Source organism: Bactrocera neohumeralis, chromosome 5, assembly GCF_024586455.1.
Source record: "Bactrocera neohumeralis isolate Rockhampton chromosome 5, APGP_CSIRO_Bneo_wtdbg2-racon-allhic-juicebox.fasta_v2, whole genome shotgun sequence".
Classification (NCBI taxonomy): domain Eukaryota; kingdom Metazoa; phylum Arthropoda; class Insecta; order Diptera; family Tephritidae; genus Bactrocera; species Bactrocera neohumeralis.
In genome coordinates this window covers 12,344,062-12,369,043 of record NC_065922.1, presented here as the reverse complement: position 1 = coordinate 12,369,043, position 24,982 = coordinate 12,344,062, and the positions used below count along the sequence as shown (strand labels likewise).

At 35.8% G+C, this 24,982-nt stretch overlaps 4 protein-coding genes across 5 annotated transcripts; 1 reads left to right on the top strand and 3 right to left on the bottom strand.

The window, feature by feature from the left end:
* The first annotated feature begins 7,269 nt into the window (after nucleotides 1–7,269).
* Nucleotides 7,270–24,490, top strand: LOC126758079 (transcription factor SPT20 homolog). Of its 2 annotated transcripts, none has more exons than XM_050472104.1 (2): nucleotides 7,270–8,204; nucleotides 23,409–24,490. In XM_050472104.1, the coding sequence occupies exons 1-2, from the start codon at nucleotides 7,869–7,871 to the stop codon at nucleotides 24,120–24,122; spliced, it is 1,050 nt and encodes a 349-aa protein (XP_050328061.1). In that variant the 5' UTR covers nucleotides 7,270–7,868; the 3' UTR covers nucleotides 24,123–24,490. The 2 variants fall into 2 exon arrangements, with proteins under 2 accessions (XP_050328061.1, XP_050328062.1); XM_050472105.1 differs by lacking the exon at nucleotides 7,270–8,204 and adding an exon at nucleotides 22,908–23,336.
* LOC126758090 (uncharacterized) lies at nucleotides 10,222–10,865 on the bottom strand. Its single transcript, XM_050472117.1, has 2 exons — nucleotides 10,759–10,865; nucleotides 10,222–10,684 (listed from the first exon to the last, which is right to left on the bottom strand). Exons 1-2 carry the CDS (start codon nucleotides 10,831–10,833, stop codon nucleotides 10,295–10,297), a joined length of 465 nt encoding a protein of 154 aa, XP_050328074.1. The 5' UTR covers nucleotides 10,834–10,865; the 3' UTR covers nucleotides 10,222–10,294.
* LOC126758091 (uncharacterized) lies at nucleotides 15,466–16,309 on the bottom strand. Its single transcript, XM_050472118.1, has 2 exons — nucleotides 16,005–16,309; nucleotides 15,466–15,898 (listed from the first exon to the last, which is right to left on the bottom strand). The coding sequence occupies exons 1-2, from the start codon at nucleotides 16,134–16,136 to the stop codon at nucleotides 15,593–15,595; spliced, it is 438 nt and encodes a 145-aa protein (XP_050328075.1). The 5' UTR covers nucleotides 16,137–16,309; the 3' UTR covers nucleotides 15,466–15,592.
* On the bottom strand, nucleotides 18,351–19,405 carry LOC126758087 (uncharacterized). The gene is made up of 2 exons (XM_050472115.1): nucleotides 19,226–19,405; nucleotides 18,351–19,164 (listed from the first exon to the last, which is right to left on the bottom strand). The coding sequence occupies exons 1-2, from the start codon at nucleotides 19,322–19,324 to the stop codon at nucleotides 18,517–18,519; spliced, it is 747 nt and encodes a 248-aa protein (XP_050328072.1). The 5' UTR covers nucleotides 19,325–19,405; the 3' UTR covers nucleotides 18,351–18,516.
* Nucleotides 24,491–24,982: the final 492 nt, after the last annotated feature.

The following is a 24,982-nucleotide window of genomic DNA, read 5'->3' as shown; positions in this document are numbered from 1 at the left end:
GGCCGAATATGGTGGTAAAGATGAGCCTAAGCCGAAAAAGTACATCAAAACTGGTCAAAAATCAAGGTTATGTTGACAATTTTCTTTGATTATCGAGGTGTGGTGCACTCGAATTCCTTCCGACCGATAAACTTTCAACAAAGAATACTATTTGAGTGTTACGCGTCGTTTGCGTGAAGCTATTCGTCAAGTGAGGTCGGAATTATGCGCCGACAACTTTTGGTTTTTACAGCACTATAATGCAGTGATATTGCACCGATTCTTCGTGAGTTTTTTGCATTTCAACCAATATCGTGCTGCAACCATCGTATTCACCTGCTTTAGCTCCGTGTGACTTCTCTCCACCCCGGGCAAACCCTTTTGAGTCAATGGAAGATATTAAACGCGAATCGCCAAGCACATTGAAGGCTCTTGCGGCAATTGACTTTACCAACTGTATAGGGACAGGAGATTATTTTGAAGGAGACGACATAGATTTTGAAGAATAAATTAAGAATTCTAAAATTATGAACAAAATTATGAAAAAGTCTTACTATTATTTGCCCGTAGCAGTAAAAGTGTACAGGAGAATTACTATTATCTGCCAACTTCTTAAAATGTTTATTTTGAGTTTTAAGTCACACCCTTAAGACTTCTTCTTTGTTTTGTTATGTCAGAGACTAAGACCTCACTCAAAATTTGCTTACCAAACAAATCTCCGCAAAATTGACGCATTTTGGTACATTTTTGTAAATCTCCAAAATGCTATTTATTATGTTTAAGACACAACACGATGAAAAGAAAACAAATAAATTACTGTTATTTGTAGACAATTGTTGCGCGGCATTAGCTTGACAACTCAATGACGAACTGCAAATCCCCGGTTCGAGGCCAAATGGCGCAATAAGAATGCCAAGATTAATGCTTTCCTCTTGTTTTTGTTGTTGTATATTTATTTTTTATTTTACTTGCGATTTTTAAGTAGCGAAAAATTGCAGAAAAATGGCAAAATAAGTGGCGCTGGCTATGTGTCAGCCGAAGAACGTGGCGCGGCGAGCGGCGAGTGGAGAGTGGCGACAAATCGCATTAAAAATGCAAACAACGCGAAAGGAATTTGAAAATCGCTTCGCTATGCAGCGCGGAAATGTACTGGCAACCGAAAAAATGCAAATCAAGTGTAATTAAATGCAAACAAAAGCCACGCACACACACACACGCACGCAAACCACAAGCGGTGAAACCGATTGCGTGCGTTACGAACAGACGGACGGACTAACGGGCGGTTGGACGGACGAAAGAAATCCAATTTGTCGTATATTTCGCAAGCGACGCTTCCTCCTCCCAGCCAATAAGCGCGCTATACTTAAATATACATACATATATATGTATGTATGTGCATGTGCGTGTGTGCGTGCGTAATAACAGTACAAATAACCACAAATGAGCAGTGAACATAATAACAATAAAGCGGCGAAAAAAGCGCACGCGGCAACGCCATTAACGAAAGGCAGTAAAACTGCTTGTATGTGTGTGTGTGTGTGATATATATGCATGTGTGTGTGTGCGAGAACATTAAATAAACGCGCAGAAGGCAAATAAATGCCAAGCAACAATGCACGTAAAGTCAATTGCGGCGGCTTTACTTGCTTCATACGCGCTTTATTTGCGTCCTTTTGTTGTTGTTATTATTTGCAGATTTTTGTTTTTGTTTTCGCTGTGCTTTTGTTGATAAAGCGTTGGCTGCGGCGTTGATTTTTGGTCGGAGTGTGACATAAGTTCACAAGCAAACTGACCACGGCCACTGAATTCCAAATCGGCGTGGGCGATTTTCGGCAAAGCGTCGCACGTAGCAGCCGAAAAGCAGCAGCAACAACAACAGCAAACAGCAAGTAACAGTAGCAGTAAGCGCTGCGCGGAGTCAGCGGCATGTGAGTGGCTTTTGCAAGCGACGGACGGCCAGCCAACGCGTGCGTCTGTGTGTGCGTTTTATTGGCTTAAATGCGCACGTGACTGGCATGCAACGCGCCGCGCGTAGCTCTCGCAGTTACCAAAAGCCACGCGGAGCAAGTGCGCGCAGGCGCAGCGTCGGCGCTTAACACTGACAGTCATTATAGCGTAATAGTTGCAGCGATTGAAAGGGAAATGAAACAATGCTATATTTAACACTCGAGCGCTAATTCACGGCACAACGCTGTGTGTTCGTAAGCTGGTGTCTAAATTACTAGGGCGGGTCGTTTAGCCATAACAATAATGAATATAAGCAGTGGACGTGTGAGAACGCCCAACTGCACATAAAAGTAATGCACGAAGCTCTTAGATATCTTAAACGAGTTCCAGACAAAAACAACAGAAGTAGAGGATTTTTGCCAGCGTCCCACTCATGCCTACTTCCTTGCACTTTCTGCATGTGTCACCATTACTAAAGTTACACCACACTAGGCCAACAACAATGCTGCAGTCTTTTCGAGATCTTTTTCTTTTTAAATGGCATAGAGACCGTTTACGTGGTTATAGCCGAGTTTACAACTTCCATTCTTCCTTTTCTTTAGCGGAGATTCCAAGTGTAGCCAGGTCTTTCCAGCGGGATGGAGGTCTTCTTCTTCCTCTGCTTCCAGCAGCGGGTGCTGCATCAAAAAACTTCAAAGCTTTCGTGTTCTCTTCCATCCGGACACAATGATTTAGCCAGCGCAGCCACTTGTCTTGTCTCTTGATTCTATGTCAACTTCGCAGTGTATCTCGTACAGCTCATCGTTACATCGGCTGCGGTACTCGCCAATGCCAATGCGATAAATCTTCCGCAAAACTCTGCTCTTGAATACTCTTAAGATCGACTCATCAAGTGATATCATTGTCGATGCCACCGCACCGTATAGCAGGATGAGAATGATGAGGTACTTGCAGAGTTTCGTCTTTGTTCGTCGGGAGAGGACTTCACTTTTCAATTTCCTACTCAGTCCAAAGTAGCAGCTGTTGGCTTGGCAAGAGTGATTTCAACGCTGATATTATTGTTAATGTAGATGCTGGCTCCAAGATAGAAAGATGATGAGCTTCAGTCTTTCAAACACTACGCTCGATAAGACCTTTTATGCGACTTTGAGGAGGCTTATCACACGGTAATTGGCGCAGATTTTGGAGTCCCACTTTCTGTGAATTGAGCAGATCACATTTACTTTCCAATCGTCGAACATGCTTTTAACCGACCATATCTTGCAAAGAAGCTGATGTTTGTACCTTGTTAGTTCTTCGCCACCGTATTTGAATAGTTCGATCGGTAATCCATCAGCTCCTGTCGCTATATTGTTCTTCAGGCGTATAATTTATATTCGAACCTCACAATAGTCGGGCTATTGAAGATATATTTCATCGTCCCATTGGCGAATCTGGTTCGCCATCTCCAGCTGTTACACTTTCACTACCGTTCAGCTGGCATGAGGAGTGTTCCCTCAATAACTTCAGTATGCTCTGAATTCCGTACTAGATCACCACTTTGGATTCCACAAGAGTAGGAACGAGTGGGTAAAAAACATGCGTGTTTATCGTTCGGGACTATTGCACATGATCTTGCCGATCCTTCATGTTCTTTGGGCCTTCCATCTCCCCTTGATCCGTTTGACAGGCCGTTCGGAAATTTCATCAAGTTTGGTTGTGAGCAACCAAATAGATCGACGAAAGCTTTTTTGTTCTTCTTTCAATCACATCTTCATAAAATGTTTTCGCTGGAAGACAGAATCTTCTAATAGCTAACTTTGATTAGCCAAGTGTTACTCTCCAGCCAATCGCACAAATTATACAAGATGTTCAAATAAACAGGCAGCACTTGTGCTGCGAACCTTCATCACCGTTTCTTTTGAAGCGTAAGCCATAATGTTATGATTCTTTATTGGTGGAGACTTTGAAGAGGTTTCCACATACGCTCTTGCTTTTGCACAAATTCAACTCGATAATTTTGTTGTTGCTTTTAAATGTAATTTTTTTGAGAAGAGCGCAGATGCGAGCAGAGAAATGGCGAATCGAAGACAGTTAATTTCTGACCTAGGCAACACTAAGTGTTGCCAGGTGCAATCTGACATTTCCATTGGAAAGTTTGACATTTTTTAGCATAACATCACTCAGAACGTTTTGTCATTTAATCGTGAATTGTTTTATTTACAGGGAATTAAAAAATTCATCTCGGCCAAAAATGGAATTAACTCGTGAACATTTTCGTGCGATCATTTTTCACAACTTTCGACGTGGATTATCACGACAAGAGTGCATCGATGAACTAAAATCTTTGTATGGCTATGAAGCACCATCCTATAGCACTGTGAAAAACTGGTACAACGAATTCAATCGTGACCGACGCTCGCTCAAAGACGAATTCCGTGAAGGTCGTTCAAAAACAGCCGTTGTGCCAGAAAACATCGATGCCGTACGTGAACTGATAATGCAAGACCGTCATGTAACATACCTTCAGATAAAGGCATGCCTATGCATTTCTCCTATCAGGTAATTGGCATAAAAGTATAAGGTATGGTTTGGAAAAGGACTGGGGAAGGCCTAGTAGCTACAGTATAATTTTTTTTTGTGACTTAAAAATATTTTCTAAAAATAATACACCCTAAACTGAAACGGTCTTCCTTTTCGGAAAAATCACATTCCACTTCACACACAATATCAGTTTTAAAACTCAGTAAAATAACACTTGTTTCAGTAATAACTAGAATTGACTCAATAGAACTCTCCTTTATCTCTCTGATCTCTGACATTTTTATGGTCACGCTTCAAAATAATGTAAATAAGTTTATTATAGCAGCATTTGATGCTGCATTTTGCTACAAAAAGCTACAAGAAATAATTTTTCTAATTTTTTAAATTTTTCTATCTAAAAATATATTTTTACCAGACTCTTCTTAACATTCGCTTTATTTCTGTAAGCTCATGCATTATTTATAATAATTATTTACAGGCCGACCACCTCTAATTTACGCGTATAATACATTATATTTAAACAAAAAAATTTGTGAGTTTTAGAAACCAAATCGGGTATTTAAAAATAAAAATAAAAAAGTCTGAAGAAAGGTCGTTAAAACATGCCGAAATTCAAAACTCCAAGGTTTATACTAATACAATATAATATATGTAACTGAGTAAATTATTGTATTATGGCATAGAGAGTTAGTAAATGACTTAACAATTGGCTGACGGTGCTGTGCTCAACATGTGAGGCCCTGCTACGCTTTGCGCTGCTGCTTTATGGTTAATTGTATTATTAAGTAACTATGCACACTAGATGATATCTCATATTTACTTAAGAAATGTATAATTACTTTTGAAAGACACTAATAATTTAATCGAAGATGACTAAAGCTAAATATTAAGAATTAACAAGCAGACTGGCCAAAAATCAGTTAAGTGGCGCTATCAACCTCATAAATAATTCTACGAAAAGTCTATACTTCTAAAGCTGCTAGGAATGGATCTACTAAAACGACTTTTTGATGAAACATTCCTGAATGTAGCGACTTAAAATCTATATTTTTGGTTTGATCATACTTCCAAGAAAGTTGACTATGATTCAATAAGAACCTAAATGTTAAAAAAACATTAAGAAAATTGCTCTGTATAAGTTAAGTCAGAGAGTCATTTCAAAAGTTGGTTGTTAAAAAAGAATAAAATACAATGACCCATATATGCCACGTTATCACCCAAACAATCAAGAGTATGTGTGCTTGTGGGGCAGAAAACAACACTACACTGGCTTCAAGCACATTCCTTGACATGGACGAAATTAATCACATACATATAGACTTTGAGATTTGCCTGAAACTCGATTTTCATAGACAGATCGCCTTGAGAAGTCAGAATTTCGTGAAAATTAGTGTAAGCATGAAATACTTCTGAAAATGGTCTCATTAAATAATTAATTGCTATTCACGAGGTGAAGTCAAAAAAAAAAAAAAATATTTTCAAGTATTTTATAAAATTGTGGCAAAAAAGCAGCCGAAAATCGTAGTAAAATTCCTCGGGTAAATGATATTTCAAAAAAATGTATTTCACTAAATTGGTAGGACTGTACTTAATTACCATGCCAAACACCAAGGATGCAAACAAGTCACCAATCATCGCAAGGGAGGAAAAAAAAACGAGAGGCAACCAAAAAAAATTGGTGAAAAATCAAGATGATGCTCATTGTTTTTTTCGATATTCGTGGTTTTATGCCAAATAAATTTGTTCCAGAGCGACAGACGGTCAATAAGGATTTCTATTTGGTCGTATTGTGGCGTCGAAAATGGCCGGAATTGTGGAAGAACAATGGAAGAACATGGAGCCACGATTGTCACCGCATTTAAAGCCAAAAACACAATGAATACCATCAAGCAACCACCTTATTCACAAGATTTCGCTCCGTGTGATTTCTTTTTTTTTTTGTTCCGCAAACTGAAATTGCCGCACCGTGAAACCCGTTTTCAGTCAATGGAAGAGATAAAACAAAATTCGCTGAAGGAGGTGTTTACTTTGAAGGCGATGAAATAAGTATTTTGCATTTACATTTTTCATAATGTATTTCAGTTGACTTACTTTAATGTTGGATCATTTTTGGAGCGCCATCAGCAAGACGATTGGACCGATTTCTACGTCATAGTATATTCATTAGCACACGCCACGTCACCAGTAATGTTGCTTTTTGATGAACTCTGGGCCCTCATCCAGCTTGTCAAGCATCTCTCTTGTGACCTTTCTCGAAGTCGTTTTTTCAAAAATTTCTGGTATTTTAGTAAGAGTGTAGCCTTTAAACGCTTTATACCAAAACATGAATCAAACTATGTTAAGCCGATCGCTAAGAGGAGTTGAAATCCGCTCCTGTCGCTCTGTTGCCAACAACACCAATTTCAAGCAATTTTTTTTTAAGTTTTTCGACCTTTACTGACTGCTGTGTGCCACTCAAATAATTGTGTTCACCAATATACCACTGCAACATTTTCAATAATTCCATGAAGCTATAATTTCATTGGAAAAACGAAGTTTTCAGCAAACTTTTTATTTAATTTTTTTCCATTGTAAAATAAATTTTTTGCTTCGTAAGAAACATCTGCCAAATACACACTAATTATCACATGGAGATCAAATTAAACACGAACATATAATACGAAGGCCTGTAGCTATCTGTGGAAAAAGTTCGAAGGATCATTCTTCAGCTTTTCAGTTTACTCAGTTTACTAGCCTTACCCTCATTTTATATGTATATACATGTATGTGTCTGTTTGTATGTTTAATAACATCTGCTTTCCGCCTATTCCATTCCCAACTAAACATATGTGTGTAAATTAAATACAACAATAACAATAATAAAATGTGCAACGAGCTAACGTAATACTTTTCCAAAAAGAGAGATTGATCCGCTTATCATATTCATTTGTGCTTATTGGTAATAACGCTCCACAATCGGCTTAAAATTGAATCGATACGAAATAAAAGTAAACACATTCAGTATTCACCGCAAGGCACACGGGTTGAGCCCACACATTGCACACTAATAAGCCCCCCCCCCCTGGCGGGAATGCGAGACATTCATTTTCGGCTTCTTGCTCATTCCGCGCACACATTAGCACGCGACGACTTAGCGACTTAACGACTTACACTTAGCCAGCCACTCGTTCACACTCTGCGCGACCACAAGTGCAGTACAACAAAAGCAAGCGCGCGGCGGACTAAAATTAAGTTGATATAAAACCAAAAACCACAAAAGCGCCAGCGCCAATCAGTTGTCGTATTAAACGCGAGCACATTGTCGTTGTTTACCGCAAGCAACGGACTAACGAAACAAAAATTAAACCAACGCTAATCAGACGCAGAGCGTGCACGTAACCCCCCCTCCGAAAAAAGAAAGAAAAAAGGATTCATTAGCCATGGCTCGTGGTAATTGTGCGCACACCGCCACGCAGGTGGCAATGCTCGGTTTGGTGGTCGCCTGCCTGTTGCACGCTTCGTCGGCGCAATTGTCCTACCACACGGATGCCAATTCGAATTCGTTCACCCTGAAGACACCGGCGCTGCAGCAGAGCTTCTCGCGCGTGTTTGGTGGCCAACAGCAGCAACAACAACGTCAGCAGGCATCGCCTGTTGCCCAACAGCTACAGCAATTCGCCCAGCCATTGTCACAGCCACAGCTGCAACAACAACAACAGTACGCGCAACCACAACAACAACAATTTGCGCAGCCCCAGCAATATTCCCCAGCACAGGTGAGTGTAGCGTGTTTGGTCTTTGTGCCGTCTAATCCGATTTGTAACGGTTGTTCACATCTCGCTTACAATAGCTAAAGCAATGGATTTGAAGTTTTGTAATCAGCAGCAAATAAGCTGTGTGTACAAGTTTTGTGAAAATAACGGTGGTTTTGTGTGAAGAGGCGCTCTTTGAAAGTAAAGAAAATATGTGTTAGACGCCGATTTTGATTTGGATCTAGGTGATCTTTAGTACCAAGTAAAGTTCCCGGACCACTTTCATTACATGTTGGCCATAGTCGTTACAAAACTCGAAACCTATCGCTAAAGGGGTCTCGGTATCTGAAATTTTAACCATTGATAGAAATTTTATGCGTAATTCCAGTGTACAAAAAACTATAGCGAATCTCGAATTGATGTATAATAACATCTGCGCCTTAAACTGGACGAATAATTTTGCGCAGAGTTGCGGGAGAGTTAAATCTTAACTCGATACTAGGATCTATCAACCAGTCCGAACTTCAGTTCAATAACACGATTTTTCCTAAAGCATTTCTGGTACTTCACTTTAGCAAAACTACTTTGTAGATTAGGTTAGGTTAAGTTAGTCTGGTAGACCAATGAGCCACGCATAGAACACTTTTGGTTCTTTGCTGTACCAGATGGAGTTCAGTACTAAGTCCATAAGGAGTAGTCATCCTTTAGGATGCCTGTGCTTGGCACGAATTTTAACAGACTCTATGGGTTCACTATTGATACCTCCTCCTGTGTATCACACGGAGAGTACTCCAGATGTTTACATTGTCAGAACAGATCAATTGTTTCGTCCCCTGCTGACATTTCCTACACTCTTCTCGATCTGTCAGACAGTGATCAGTTAGTATTAAGATCATGTTCCTACAGTCTCTTCTATCGAGTGCCAATAGGAAATTTGTGTACTTCCGATCGTTTCAACGTATTTTGATTTTCCTTACCTTGTCGAGATCGTCGTTGAGACAATGTATGTGTAATGTTTATCCAATGTTGATCACGCTTTCTGGTGTTAGCCTCTCTCCATGAGTGTGCCACAGTATGGGTCGAATGAGCGGATTGCCATTATAATTTATTCTCCGCAAAGATGTGTTCGGGAACGTTTACTGCACTACTCGCTTCGTAATTAGAACTTACTGCGTTCTAACAGCCTGAAAAGTGCGCACTAACAAGGCTTTCCAATGAATCCTGGTAGCTGCCCGTGCACTCTCCGCTACTTTTGTAAATTAGACCGGGCGAGGCATAATATTTCCCTAAGTCTCGCCACCTCGTGAGTATTTTCAGCGCCACCACAAAAGTTCTTCCGGGATTCTCGTTTTGTCCTGCGTACCGAATTCTTGTAGTCCATTAGCAGATGTTTTTATTCGTTCCAACAGTCCTCGCTTTCTGTCAGCTTAGCCCAGTTGAAGCATTCCCGTACTTTGCGTCTGCAAGACCCAAACTCCTTGTTCTACCAGGAACAGGCGCAGCGTAGGGCATTCCTAGTGAAGAGCTGTATTTAGGGCATTCGTACATACAGTTACGGAATTTGAACTTTGTAACTTTAAGCTATATTTCATTCTGACCATATCTCAGGGTTCATAACCGCTACCTCTACTTCTTCATGCAAACCGTACTGTTGTAGCCTCTATACTTGTAATGTCAAGTATGTACTCTAAGCTCTTACATACTTACTTTTCCTGGTACGAATCGAATGTGTTTTGAACTCAAATTAACTACCTTCTAACACATCTAAGGAATCCGCTTAAATTTTAAATTAATCTGAAAGGAATTAGCCACTTACCGTTGATCCCTTCCGAGGCTATAAATTTAAATAATGAATATTTACAAAACTTCTAGAAGACGCAATATTATTCTCCTAAACTTATATACTGGTCATTCTAAGAACTGTTTTGTCTGACAATATTTCCTAACTGCTTACACTCAAATTATCAACAACAAAACATACGCCGACAAAAAAGTTCTGACGCTGTACTAAAGCGACCCTGAGCTCCAGAGATCAAAACAATTTTCTCACAAAAAAGAAAAAGATTTTATTGAAAAATTCGCGCTTAAGTTCATTTACTCTGCGTTATCAACCATTAACGGTCATCAGATTCACTCGACGAAGAGGAAGACGAGGACGATGAATCTGACGAAGAGTACGATGAACTACTCTGCGAAGAACTACGTGGAGCAGGGGCTCGCTTCTTACGTTCCTCATTTACGAACGGTACACATTCAATGTAATCAGTGATGAATGAATTATCCGCTTCATTGCCTAAGGAATTATCTGCACCCTCTGCCTCTGGGTCGACTTCACGTCTGCGCCTACGTCCCGGCATTTTTAGCGCATCGCCAAAGCCGAAAGCCATATCATTGCTTACCTTGACGCCCATAAATTCGAATTCCTTTTGATTTTGCATGGCTGCACCGTTATCCAGCACCTCTTTCATTTGACCCGCCAACAAAAGCGCGCCGGTTTGGAAGTCCTGCCGGGGGTGGAAGTAAAATAGTTGAATAAATTTTTTTTGAGGTTAGTAGTGTGAAGATAATTGTAAACCACCTGTGGTCCCGGCAACGGCAAAGCGTGCACGCAGCAAAATGCAACACTGTGCAGTAAAAATATAAGTTTTTGCATCCTCCGTCCGTCTGCTTTGATTTAGCAAAAGCGACTGTGTGGCATGTAATAATTTATATTCGCAGGTAAGCTTGCTTCGTGTGCAGTTTGCAGGCAATTCGTTTAATTGATGATTAGTGATGATTTGTGGCTATTGAGTGAATATTGATGATATCTCACATTCAATTGCTTGCGGTGGAAAATCCCTGTATGCTGATAATTATTATTTTTGGGTTTAGGAAAGTTATGAATGCAATGGTGGGAAAGGAAGTAAATCAATTGGGCTTAGGGAATATAGAAAAATGGAGAGTAGTTGTAGAATTGAATATCTAAATGAGATTTTAAAAACTCTTATGACTTCTGCAACGACTTTGTTGCACCCTCTTAATAGAACTTGACTCCGGAATAGTATGATATGGTCTATATAGTTTAGTGCATAATTTAGAATTAATGTGGAGATTGATTTGGAAATACGTAAATTAAAAGCGGAAACTCTTTGGCAAGTAAGAACAAGTCAATAACATTTTCCAAAGATGCGATTTTAGTCAAAATTTTGAAAATTTATTTTTATTATTTAAAACTGTTGACAATTATTTATAAAAAAAAATTACCAGTAATACAAAAAATTATAGTAAATTCGAGCTTTGAATTTCAATTTTGTTTTTTGAAAAATATCGTTTTTGGAAATTTTTTTTCTTTTATATTCTAAAATTTTCGATAATAAAATTTATTTTTATTATTTAAATTTATAACTATAATTATTTATAAAAAAAAATACATGCAGTTAATTATAATAAATTATAATAATTTCAAGCTTTGAATTTAAATTTTTTTTGAAAAATATCGTTTTTGGAAATTTTTTTTTCTATTATATTCTAAAATTTTCGATAATTAATTATAAAAATTTAAAATTTTGAAACAAAACATGAATTTAATTAATTTTCGAGAAAGTATTGATATTCGAGAATTTTTATTCTATTCTTTTTCGAAAAACTAGTAATGATTATTTAAAAAATATCGTTATTGCAAAAAGTTTTTTCTATTTTATTCGAAAAATTATTGATAACTAATTATAAAAAATTCAAGTTTTGAAACAAAACATTATTTTAATTTACTTTTGAACAAATATTGGTATTTTTTAAAAGTATATCGTTTTCGCAAATTTTTAATGGACTTTTTATTGAAAATTTTTTGTATTTTTTATAATGTTTTTGGAAAAAATGGAAATAATTTTTTGTTTCAAAAATTGTTTTTTTTTATAATTAATTACCTATAATTAAAAAAAAAATATTTTTTGAAACACAAAATTATTTCTATTTTTTCCAAGAACATTATAAAAAATACAAAAAAAAATTAAAAAAAAAAATTAATTCGATTTTTTCCGAAAAAATTTTGCTAATTAGTTATAAAAAATTAAGTTTTGATATAAAACATTATCGTAATTTTCGAAAAAGTAGCGATAAATTGATGAATAAAAAATCAAGTTTTGAAGCGAAGCATTATTTCGTTTTTTTTTTCGAAAAAAGTATTGGTAATTAATTTGGAAGAAATAAAGTTTTGGTTCAAAAATCACTTTGATTAAACGAAAAGTATTGCAAATCATTTACAAAAAACTCCTTTTTATTTAATTTTTTGGACAAAAATATTGAAAAATAATAACAAAAATTTTGTTTTTTCAATTTCATGTTCATTTAACTATCCTGTTTAATGGTGACAAAATTTTATTTAATTTTTTTTTTCGATAAAATATTTACAAAAAAATCATGTTTTATTTAATTTTTTTTTCGATAAAATATTTAAAATTATTTACAAAAAATCATGTTTTGAATTAAAATATTATTTCTATCTTTACGCAAAATATTGCTAAGGGAATTTCGTTTTGAAAAAACTTACTTAGATATTTTCAAAAAATTATTGAAAAGTAATTTGAAGGAATATAATACTTGTTTGAAGATACATATCTGAAAAACAAAAAATTTTGAAATGCTTTTTTCATAGAGTTAGACCAGATATATAATATTGTATTGCTATTATTATTAAAAAATATAAATATTCATTGCACATTTTAACAAGTGAAAATTTTTAGAATACTATTCAATTACAATTTTGTCTTTCAAATGTGGAAACAACGAGTAAACAGCTTGAAAAAAGCTGAAAAATTATTATCAATATTAAAAAATGAAAAATAGTTTCTAACTAAAAATAGTAAGCATACGTTAGAGATGTTTTCAATTAGGTTTTATTTCCTGTTCCAAAGTTGAATAAAAAAAATATAATTAAAAAAAATAATTTAAGCTTTTATTAAAAAAAATTAATTTCTTACTATTCAGATATATTTTTTTCGAAAAGCAGTTTCTTTATATAAATTAAATACTTTACAACTCTCAGTATTAAAAAAGAGTGAATATAAAATTAAATTTTTTTAGTTAATATTAAATTATTATCACCAATTTCCCAGAGCGAGATATAAATAGTTTCAAAGATAAATACTATACATATCATTAATTTGCTATTTGCGTTAAGCAAAAATAAACTAATTAAATATTCTGCACTCCATTTAGTTAAATTAAGCAGTCAATTAAGCCGCTGCTCTGAGTTAAGTTATTGCATTAGTAGTTTATTGCGGTAGTGTATTTAATTTGCGGATGCAATTAAAAATTTCATGAAAAACGAGAACCAAATTTATACTGGAACCATGCCCCTTGTATACGACAAACAAAACCAATCACGCATTATCTCTTTGTATTTAAATTGAATACAATATTAATATAACAATAATCAATTTCATCAGAAGACCATAATCTAATTAAATGCTTATGGCTATTTAATTACTGGCATTGCTATTTCCGCTTCATTTTGATATTGCGTGTTCGATTATCGCCACTTTGACCATATGCAAATTTGAGTGGAGCACGAAATGTTTATACATACGTAGTTATGTATGTGTACAAATGTTTCCGTTACTCATGCGAATATTTAATTTAGAGATTTTATAGAAATCATTTGTAGCCATTATTATATACTATATTCCGCCAGTATGTATCAATGCTTGTATGATATAGTTCCCAAAAAGCTCATGTTAACCTTTTTTTACTTCAAAATCCCACGAAGTAACTAGAAATTTTCAAATCTTTCTACATTAAAAAATAAATGTGTCTTATGGCTATAACTAGAGCATTGAAATATACTACGTGCTTCAAGATTGAGGCTTTTAATGACCTGGAAGCTTTCTCGAGACAAATTGCATCAGTATTATCCACAATTATTAGTTTTAACCGCGAGTATATAAATACTTCGAAATCCTCAAATATTTCGAAACAGGACTGGGATTCCCAATCCTTTACTCTCTCGAATAAAAAGTCTCTAATGTATTAATTACTACTTGATATGAGAACTTCATGGTTTATTATTAAATATTCGAGCATAATTACGCAAAGGATATAATAAGTAAACCTAATAATTTAGCGATCCCGAAACAGTAACTTTTAAATTCCGATTTTGGTTTGTATGATATTCAAAAGATAATCAAACAAGTCATGGGCGTAATATAAATAACTGAAAATATTCGGGATCCGAAAACAAAAATGTTTAAAATCCCGAAATTTCGGGATTAATTATTTTTTTATTTTAAAAGAACTTATTTTTTTTATTAAAAACTAACTTTTGTTTAAAACCCCGAAATTTCGGGATTTAATATTTTTTATTTAAAAAAACGTATTTTTATTAAAAACTAACTTTTGTTTAAAATACCGAAATTTCGGGATTTAATATTTTTTATTTAAAAAAACGTATTTTTTATTAAAAACTAACTCAAGCATACATACAAAGTAAATATAATAATTTCGGGATCCCGAAACAGCAATTGACAAATGCCGATTTGGGTTTATTTGCGATTTACAGAAAATAAAATCAAAAATCTTGAAACATATTAAGTACGCAATATTTGATGATAGGAAATTCCGAAATGTTACTTTCAAAATCCCGAAATTTCGGTATTGAAATAGTTTTTTATTTAAATAAATACCTTTTGCTAAAAGAATTTATTTTTTTAATTTGTTATTTAGAATTATTTCAAATATACATGTGTGTATATGTACGTAGAGGATATAAAAAGTATGTAAGTGTGATAATTTCGGGATCTCGACACATCATTTGATGAGCCATGATATAATTTTGTTTAATATTTATAGAAAAGTAATCAAAACTATCAAACACGTCAAGGGCGCAACATATAACTGCAAACATTTGCGGGATCCCGTACTGAATATGTTCAAAATCCCGAAAATTAGAGATTTAATTTTGTTTTAATTTAAAAAATACTTCTTACCAAAAGTACTTCTTTGTTTCTTATTAAACAAATGCATTCAATTCAGGATCCCGAACAGTAATTTTCAAACCACAATTTAGGTTAGTTTTCTATTTCAAGAAAAGTATTCTAAAATAACAATCACGTAAAGTGCAACTTTGAAAATTTTCGGGATCCCGAAACAAATTATCCAGAAATTTTAGATTTTAAAAATTTTTATCTGATGAAAAGTTCGATAATACCACTGTAAGACCCTACAACTATTTCCAAATCAAGCATTCAAATAAAGGGATTTTTTGCTGGACTTCGATAATACCAAATATAAAAGTTAAATGAATATTCCAATATTCTCCAAACCAATTAAATAAGTATTTATTTCAAATTTAAGTACATATCACTACAATGAAGCATAAACATATTTTCAAATCAAATGACTTAGTCAATTATCTGTCATCCTCCTTCATCACCCGCTTACTACTTCTCGTCATCACCTGCTTTTATTGCGAAAAGCTTCAAGAAAGCGTCAATGGCAGTCACCACAAACTGAATTATCGCTTGAAATATATCGCCGAAGTCCATGCCACCATCATCCGCTGCGCGCGCCAAACGCTTGCGGCTACCCGCTTTGCTAGCTGTCAGCGGCAAATGCCCGCCATGGCGCAGTGGTGAATCGGCCAACTGTCCAACCGAAGTTAATAAGGCGTTAAAAGGCTGCGAGCCTCGCGCGTCGTATTGGTGACCGGCTTGCGGTTGTTGTTGGCGCGCACTACGCGCCACAAGCTGAAACGGAATACTCTTAGTGGAATTCTTTCACTAATTTAAACTATTTAATGTATTTTTATTTAGAGCGCAAGCGTCTATTTCGCCTTGGTAATGGACCACCCACCGGCTGCGGTTGCGTTTGTTGCTTCAGCTCCGCGCCACCGAGCCTTAAAGCCGTCGCTCTCGCTTTAAAGCACAGAAGGAAACCTAACACGGCAAGGGAAATGCGTAGTGAATTTAATTGCCTGCGTCTCATTTTCGCTTCCAATTATTTTATTTTGCAAATATTTATATATTTGCTGGCTTATTTCTAAGTCGCAACGCCCACGGCGATATCGTCCTCGTTAAGAAGTTGCTATGTGCTCGTCTGCTTGTGCTAAATGACGCGCTGCCTGCTGTGCCGGCTCAATTTCAATTAAATATTCCACGCCATGGAATTCTAATGAAGGCATTTTAAAGCTCACGATAAATACGCGGTTTGATTGTCGTTGCCGTTTAACACGAAGCTGTGTTGTTTTTTGAAGAATTTTAATTGGCGCAAATTAGTGTCGAACATATAAATTGAATGTAGCAGATCTAAAGCGATAATGCGCATAACAATTGCAGTAATTAAGGTTAAATAGAGGAGAGTGACACATCCAACGGTTTGATAGTCACGTCACATAGTTTCTGCCGAGTGCCACTTGACATGTGAATTAGTTGTTTCAGGATACGAGTGAATTAGGCGAAAGTGGATCGACTTTAAATTGACGATGCGTTAGTTGACACTCATTTCATCGCAGAGAGTGAGAGTTTAGTTGCATGGTTTAGTAGCTACGTGGCACTGAGTTCGCTCTTTAAGTATTTTTTGTTGAGGGGGTGGAAAATGACTTCCACATCGTCAGTGCTGTTGTCACAGCAACGGTATGTGCCACTTGCAGATCACTAAAAACCCCCCTCTAAGTAACCACCGCCCACCCTGGTATTCCTCGTCTTGTCCATCTTTGTTTTGCTGTTCTTTCCGTTGCGATTTTTGTTATGGTGTGTTTTTATTTTTGTTCTAATGGGTCACCGCTTCAAGCCGCTATTTCCGCACGTTGTCACATTTGCCCTTAAAGAACCTATTATCTATGCAAGCAGAGAGCCCACTCGAGGGTTGACACAAGTTCTTATGGGAGCTCCTGTTAGATCCAGGTTCGGCCACGAATCAGGAGCTCGCCTCAGTTGAACCAAAAAAACCAAAAAAAGTATGACGACGTGCGTTGAATGTACTTGAAGAACTGCCAGGGTTTTAACGAGACGGAGGAGAGAACAGTATTAGCCTGCTAGCTATTTCGGTAAGATGTCAATCTTAAATACTGAGGTGTTAGAATACTGCCCTCACTAGTCCAGTCCTCACCAGCGCTTTCTCAAACTAATCCGTTTCGGGTTTCCAGTACTTCATAATCAGAATCTAACTGACCTCGATTCCGATGGGCGCTTGCTTAGGATATTCGTCAACGTCTGTGTTCTTCAAGTATAAGACAACATGAAGGGTTAAATAATGCCTTAATATTCCTGAGTGGCCTTTTTACTCCGAGTTCACTGCAGTAAGGAAATTAAAAATCGGTCATATCTGAAGAAATACAAATAAAAAATTAGGTGCCTAAGCAAATTCGTCAAAATTTGTATTAAGTTAAGTGTGGTAGAGTTATAGGCTTGAACTAACCCTCTTATTTCTAAGCTTTGCGGTTATAATACTCACTTGTACCATAATAAACACTTCCTGGTTTAACACTTCAAGCATTATTTGAATCAAATATGAAACCTTGAAGTCATCTACAATCATCACTATCGACATGAGAAGCTTTTGCCTAGAATATGAATCCATGAAATTACTGCTCCGGCAAAATTTAGTATATTATGGGCTCTACAAGGTCTACTCAGTAAAGCAGTTACTTTGCTTATAGTGAATATTAGATCGTACGGAATATCAAGAAAATATCATTTAACGATATGAACTCTTCTCCATTGTCAAACTTCTCTCAATAACATATGTAAACCCAATGGCACTTCCGCTAGAGATATAGATGAACCTCTCTTCCGGTTTGTCGAGTGTTTCTTTCGAAAATTTAACCCACATTTCAATATTTATAAGATCCTCTCTTAGAAAAAAAGTTTTAAAAATTTAATATTGACTGCAAGTAGAATTTAAATAGTTGGACCGTGTTTAATTTACTCAAACAAAACTATGGTTTATAGCATATTTAATACGGAACAATACTTTTCCAGATGTTTCGGTAAAATTTTAAGGTTACAAGGTGCTAGTATATACGAAATTTATTCCTTAAAACTGCTGAGAATTCCAACTGTATGGTTTAGGAACTAAAAAATCAACTTGGAAAAGCTAAAATTAATTGACATTACTCACTCAAAGATTCTCATAATCGGCAAATAAGCTCACTGAAGCTAAAAATATTGCGGAAAATTCTCAAAGTAAAACAAGATTGAATGGAAATAAAGAAAAAAGTGTTTTCAAAACATTTTCCAATGATGCTTTAGAACAATAACACTTTATACATACATTTATTTATATAATATTTGAATAATTTTCTAAAAACAGAACAGCTTAACCCTACCGACAACCAAAATAGAATTTCCACTAAGCCACCTCATGATCATTTATCACCTTCAGCATAGAAGTTTTCCTCCATACGCTTCATCATTTCCATCACTGACGCAGCAATATGCTCATACGCATGATTCATCTTCTCGGCAAATTGCTGCATATGCGCACGAAATTCCTCCTCGAGCGCCGCTTGCTCACTCTCACCCAAACCTTCGAGATCGGCAGCTTCCACCTGTCGCCGGCGTCGTCCACTTTTCTTCTTCGATTTGCTGGTGGTGCTCTTCTTGCCACCGGCTGCTTTACGCGCCTTCATACGCGCGATCCGCCGACGTGCCTCATCCACAATATCCTCGCCATCGCCGCCATCTCCAGCGCCACCAGTACCGCCGCCCGTGCCGCCACCAATGCAGGGCGCATTGATGTTGCGCATGAGTTTGGTGAATGTTGTGTGTGGTCCTTTTCCCGCTACACCGTCGGGCAGTTCGTCGCTGGTAAGCGAACGTTTGCGCCGCTCATCCGAATCCTCCTCGCTGCGTTGTATCATAGCTTCGCCCATACCGACTGCGGTCTTCGAGTGCATGCTCATACCGGGTAGTTGAAAGGCGAAATCTTTGTGTGCGGCGGCGCCATTCTGCAAGATCTCCCCCATTTTCATAGCCATGTCCATTGCGCCCGCGGCTACCTGCTCTAAGTAGTTCTAAGTGGTTGGGGAAAAAAGTGTTTTTTCAGTTGTTTGAGTAACGGTATTAGGTGCTTACCTGTGGGGCAGCTGCCACTGTCATTAGTTGAGACACACAGCAGCACAGCGCAAGTACTGCGAGGCTACTAGTTCGACACGACGATCGCTCGATCTTCATTTTGTGGTATTTCCAATATTAGCGGTCCGTTTCGAGAGCACTTTCTTGAGCGGCGTTCGGCTGACTCAACCCGAATGACATTTTGAAGTATTTATTTATGAGTTTTTGATCTCAGAAATTTTGCAAATTATTATTATTTTTACTTCTATTATTTTTCATCTAATTTTTTTGTGCGCTTCTAGCTCTATGCGCTGTGTACCGTTATCGCTCCATCGCTTTGCCAGCATTTAATTGCTATCGGGAAGCCTTTGTCTGCCAGTGCAAGTGTCATGCATCAGTTCGGCTTGCATACCGAAGTGCAGTCGGTCTCAGCACATTTGCATAACATCAACTACAAACACACATACAAACACATATGTGTGTATGCATGCCTCGGAGATAAGCAATTTGTTAATGTTGTTTACTGTTTTTTGCTGTTCATTCGCAAATGTAAACATTCTAGTTTATCTTTGATCTCAATTCAATTGCCATGAAATTGTTTAATTTCAGTGAGAATTAATTTTATTCATTTATATAACATCGAGGCGTTGTGCTCATCAGTATTCATTGCATAATCGGCTTGATTTGACAAGGAATTATGCAATTTGTTATTGTAAATGTGTTAATATGCAAGAGCTTGACAGATTGTCGATATAACTTGTGGCATGCTAAATTCAATTTAAATAATTGAAAATTTGAAAAATTAAAAAAATTAACAATAATTGGAAAAAGTTGAAATTAGTATATATTTTTTTATATAACTGCAAAATTAAAATTTTAAAAATATTGATTGATTTTTGATTTTTCAAATTCATTTTTTTAAGTTAAAAAATTTTAAGTTTTTGCTATTTTTTAACAAAAAGTCTTAAATATTACATAAAAATAAATTTTTGAAATTAAAAAAATTAATATATTTAATTTTTGCTTTAAAAAATATTGATTGAAAACCTGTTTAAAAAAATAATTTAAAAAATTAAATGATTAGATTAAATTTTTAATTTTTTAATTATTTTTTTGTTAATTAAATTTTTAATTTTTTTAATTAATTTTTTTGTGAATTAAATTTTTGATTTCTTAAATTATTTTTTTTAATGAATTAAATTTAAATTAATTTTTTTAACTAAAAAATTAAAAATTTAATTTAATTAATTAATTTTTTAAATGATTTCTTTGGGTAAACAGGTTTTCAATCAATATTTTTTAAAGCAAAAATTATATATACATATTAATTTTTTTAATTTCAAAAATTTTTTTATATAATATTTAAGACTTTTTGTTAAAAAATAGTAAAAAATTAAAATTTGTTAACTTAAAGAAATTAATTTAAAAAATCAAAAAATTAATTTAATTAATTAATTGATTAAAAAAATGTTTTTTTATTATTGTTTAACAAAAAGTCTTAACTGTTATATAACAATAAATTTTTGAAATTAAAAAAATTAATACCTTTCATTTTTGCCTTAAAAAATATTGATTTATTTTACTATACTAAATTTTTTAAATTAAAAAAATTAATATCTTCAATTTTTGTTTTAAAAAATATTGATTGAAAACCTGTTTATAAGTAAAATATTTACATCATGTTTTAATTTTTTTTAATTTTAAGACATGGAATTAGTTTAATTTATAAACGAGCCAACTACTTAAAATCAAAAAAAATCATATTAAGATATGATGCATTTCGAGGTTTCCTACTTTTTTAAAGAAAAAACAGATAAACTTCAAATTTAATAGGAAATATTTATTATCTTTCCAAAGAACACTCTTTGGCATTAATTTTTTGAAGATTACATACATATTTCAAATGTTGGTCGCGGCTACGTCTCAGATGGTCCATCCGTTGAAATGGATGGTTCATCGTATAGCCCATCCATCTGGTGAAAATTAAAATAAAACGGCTGAACAAATTTGTATTGGCCGCAAGACGCTTTGCTGACTTATAACATCAAAAACTGGAGCTCAGTTTTTTTGGTTTCACAAAGAATAGTAGTCTAATTGGGATCTCTCGATTTCAACCTAACCTATTGTATATTATCTGAACCCATACAATTTTTCAAAGATTTATTAAACCACTCATGCCAAATGTGTTCTCCAAAGTGAACATTTCGGTTTCGATGCATAAGAAGAGACAAATTTTTTATGATCTCATGATCATATTGACGATTCAACGAATACCTTCTTATGCTCCAAAATATGTATCATAACATAAATATTTTGTATAAAACGAGTTTTTAATTAGAGGGTATATTAAATTTGCCACGAAGTTTGTAACTGCCAGAAATAAGTGACGGAGAATCTATAAAATAAATTATCAGCGCCATGTGCTGAGTTGATGTAGCCGTCTGTATACTCACGAACTAGTTTCTCAGTTTTTGAGATAACGATCTGCATAGGACCACTGTAGGACCACTATAGGACCACTGTAGGATGTAATGGTAGGATTTAACTGTCATAGAAACTGATCGGTCAAATTTAAGCACTTGTATGGAAAACTTTATCATTTGAAAAAATATTTCATAAAATTTGGCATAGATGATTGCTCAAGGTAACGAGATTATTGGATCTCCGAACATAGTATTCAAGACAACGCTACAATCTTCTACCTAATTATTCCCATCGGACCACTATAGCTCATAGTTACCATACAAACTGACGATCAAGGTCGAGCAAAAAATATTTTTAAGCACTTTTATGCTATTAAAAATGCAAAGAAAATTCGTCGGCATATCAAGTATTCTAAAAAAGGTCTCTTCTCCACCAGTTCAAATATTTCGCGAAACGAAATGAAATAAAATGGATTTTTTTACATTTTTGAAATTGAGAAACAATGACTTAAGTATTAAGCAAAAATTTTCGTAAAAACTTTCGCCAAATTAAAGTCAATTTATTCCAAAAAACGTTTTAAGTTATTATTTTTAGTATAAGTATATGTTTTCTCTAACATCGTCCCTTCGAAGGTCCGCTTTTATAGGAAAACATTTGAAACTGCGAACAAGCCTCTTACATTGAAAGGATTGTCTTTTTAGATGGCATAGATGGAGTAGGCTCTCTCTTTTATCGATATAACTTTTTCTCATTGTCCAGAGAGAGCCGAACACTTGATAAACATCAATAGTGGAATCTAATTTTCGAATGGGCGGCAGAAAAGGCAGAAATGGTCACGCACTGAGAAATACTATTAAAGTATTCTAAGTTGATTACTGATAGCATTGAGTAGTAAACATACAAGCAGATCTTCGATTTCTCTACGAGATTTTTCAATTTCACCAAACGAAAGTAATACCTGGAGCTACTTGAATCACTGATAAACTTGTATCAAACTTCTTTGGGCACTACCTTTCCAATACGTTAAAATATCTGCACAAAACTAGCAAATACTATATGTGACCTGGTCTACGAAAAGGGAGCTAACGTGCGAAAACTAGTTTTCTGGGAAAAGCTGTTAAAAATAATCGTCAGTTTCTCGTTATCTCATTAATTGTTCTCCTTTTTTTGACACCTAAGCCCCCTTTCCGTAGACCAGGTCACATATATTAAAATTTACCAACAAAGCACACAATGATTCGACAACCTTTAGGCTTAGCTATGTCTTTAAAAGTAATGATAAAATTCTGATAAGAGATCACCGAGCTCAAACTTGTTCCAAAGAAACCAGAAATTTGGTTCAAGCAGGTACTTTAGTAACAAAATAATAATCAAGTATACAGGTTCTTCTTTAGCGGATTAAATTTTCGGCTTAATAAACACCCTTGTTCTAGCGAACGGATTATAAACACTGTCTAAACTGCAGAACTGAACACAAAACATGAGAAATATTTAAATGTCACAGCGACAAAAGTGAAAACTTAACTTTGCTTTTTCATTCTATATCTGTTTTGTTCAATAAATGTTAAATAAAAATAAAAGTCCCCTAAAAAATCTGTGTAAAAAATCTTACGTTCCCAAGAAAATAGAAAAAACGCTCCGCAGTCAGAATAATTCAGTGTCTCCATTACCAAACCCAGAGATGCATACATCCGAAGTGGACAATTACGTAACAAATCTCTCAAGTGTAAATAAATTTGCACTCTCAAACTAATTATTCGCCATCACTCTCTCGTTTCAGTACTCCCAGGCAGCTGAGGCCCAGTCGCCCTACCAACAACAAGCGCTGCAATATGCCCAGCAATCCTATCCCTACGCCCAGCAGTACGCCACACAGGCCACGCCCACCTATGCCGGTCAACAGGTCGCACAGGATCATTATGCGCAAACGTTGCAACAAATCCAACAGCAACAACAACTGCAAGAGCAACTGTTGCAGGCACAGCAATATACGACGGCATCGCCGAAGACCGCGCAGCCGCAGCAAGTCGATCAGCTGCAGGCCGCCTATCTTGCCTACCAACAACAACAGCAACAGCAGCAATTGCAACAGCAACAACAATTACAACAGCAGCAGCAACAACAGCAACAGCAGTATGTGAGCCAACAGGATTACCAACAGCAACTGTTGCGTCAGCTCTACAACGAACACCGGCCCACCGCAGCCGCCTTCAGATCGGGCGCCAGCCACCAAACTAGCCCGATCTACACCAGCACCGATTATGCCAACTACATGCAACGCCAACAACAATTGGCTGAACGTCAGTACGCCACTGCGCCCACCGCCGCCACTTATGCCGCCAATAACGGTCTGAGCACCTCGCCCATACCGCCGACTGTGGGTAGCGGCAGCGTTACCAGCACCACCGAGAAGCTCTTGGGCGTGCAGTACTCGCCATCGGATAAAGTGTCGCACGTCAAGTTCTCCAGCGGTAATCTGCAGTACAACTTCTAAGTGCGCGTGCGGCTCGTGGTCTGAGTTGTAAAGATAGTTAGATGAGATGAGATGAAATGGCGGCTTTTCGGCAAAGATGTTCCTCGAAATTTTTGGTTTTTAGTGGAAAATTAATTCCTAACAAGTGCTCAGGGACTACAGTGTAGTTCAAGTGCTCTTGGTACACTTGCGAGCTAAAAAATATATGAAATTGAGTGCCTTTTCGAATCAAATAATTTGTATTTATAGCAACAGTCATCTAAATTTAAGTTCTCTTCTTTATTTAATTTATGCAGGTAGTAAAATATCTTTCAAATTGTTCGATTAGACACACACTGACTGTTGTACAAAATCCTCTAATAAAAAAACATATGAATATGTACTTGAAATCGTACATCTCTTTCTTCGGAAATCAGGTAAGGAATGGTTTTGCTGGAAAATGTTTCAAAGAAGTTCTCGAAAACAAGAAAATAATATATTTACAACACATATTACTCTAGCAGTGGAACTTCCATGACTATCTCAAACAGTACCTATACTTTCCACTTAAGATTCTTATAAGAGATCTTCAGTTTCACAATTTTAACTTAATTTTTTTATGCACAGACTATAGTTTGCCACAAAATTCGTCGTTTTGCAGTACCATAAAACTATATTTCTAAGGTTTACAGAGTTTTTTCGCAGCTTAGTTTTTGGTTTTTGACCAATTTATGTTATTGCTTCGTCAAACTTTCTGAAATAAACTTTAACTTGAGAACCATCAGTCAAAAGTCTAGAAGATACACAATGACAGAGCATCCTTTCAATAATATTCTCAACTTCTTTGAAGCATACGTCTCCATATTATTCCACATATCATTGATGAAGATCTTTTGAGGAAA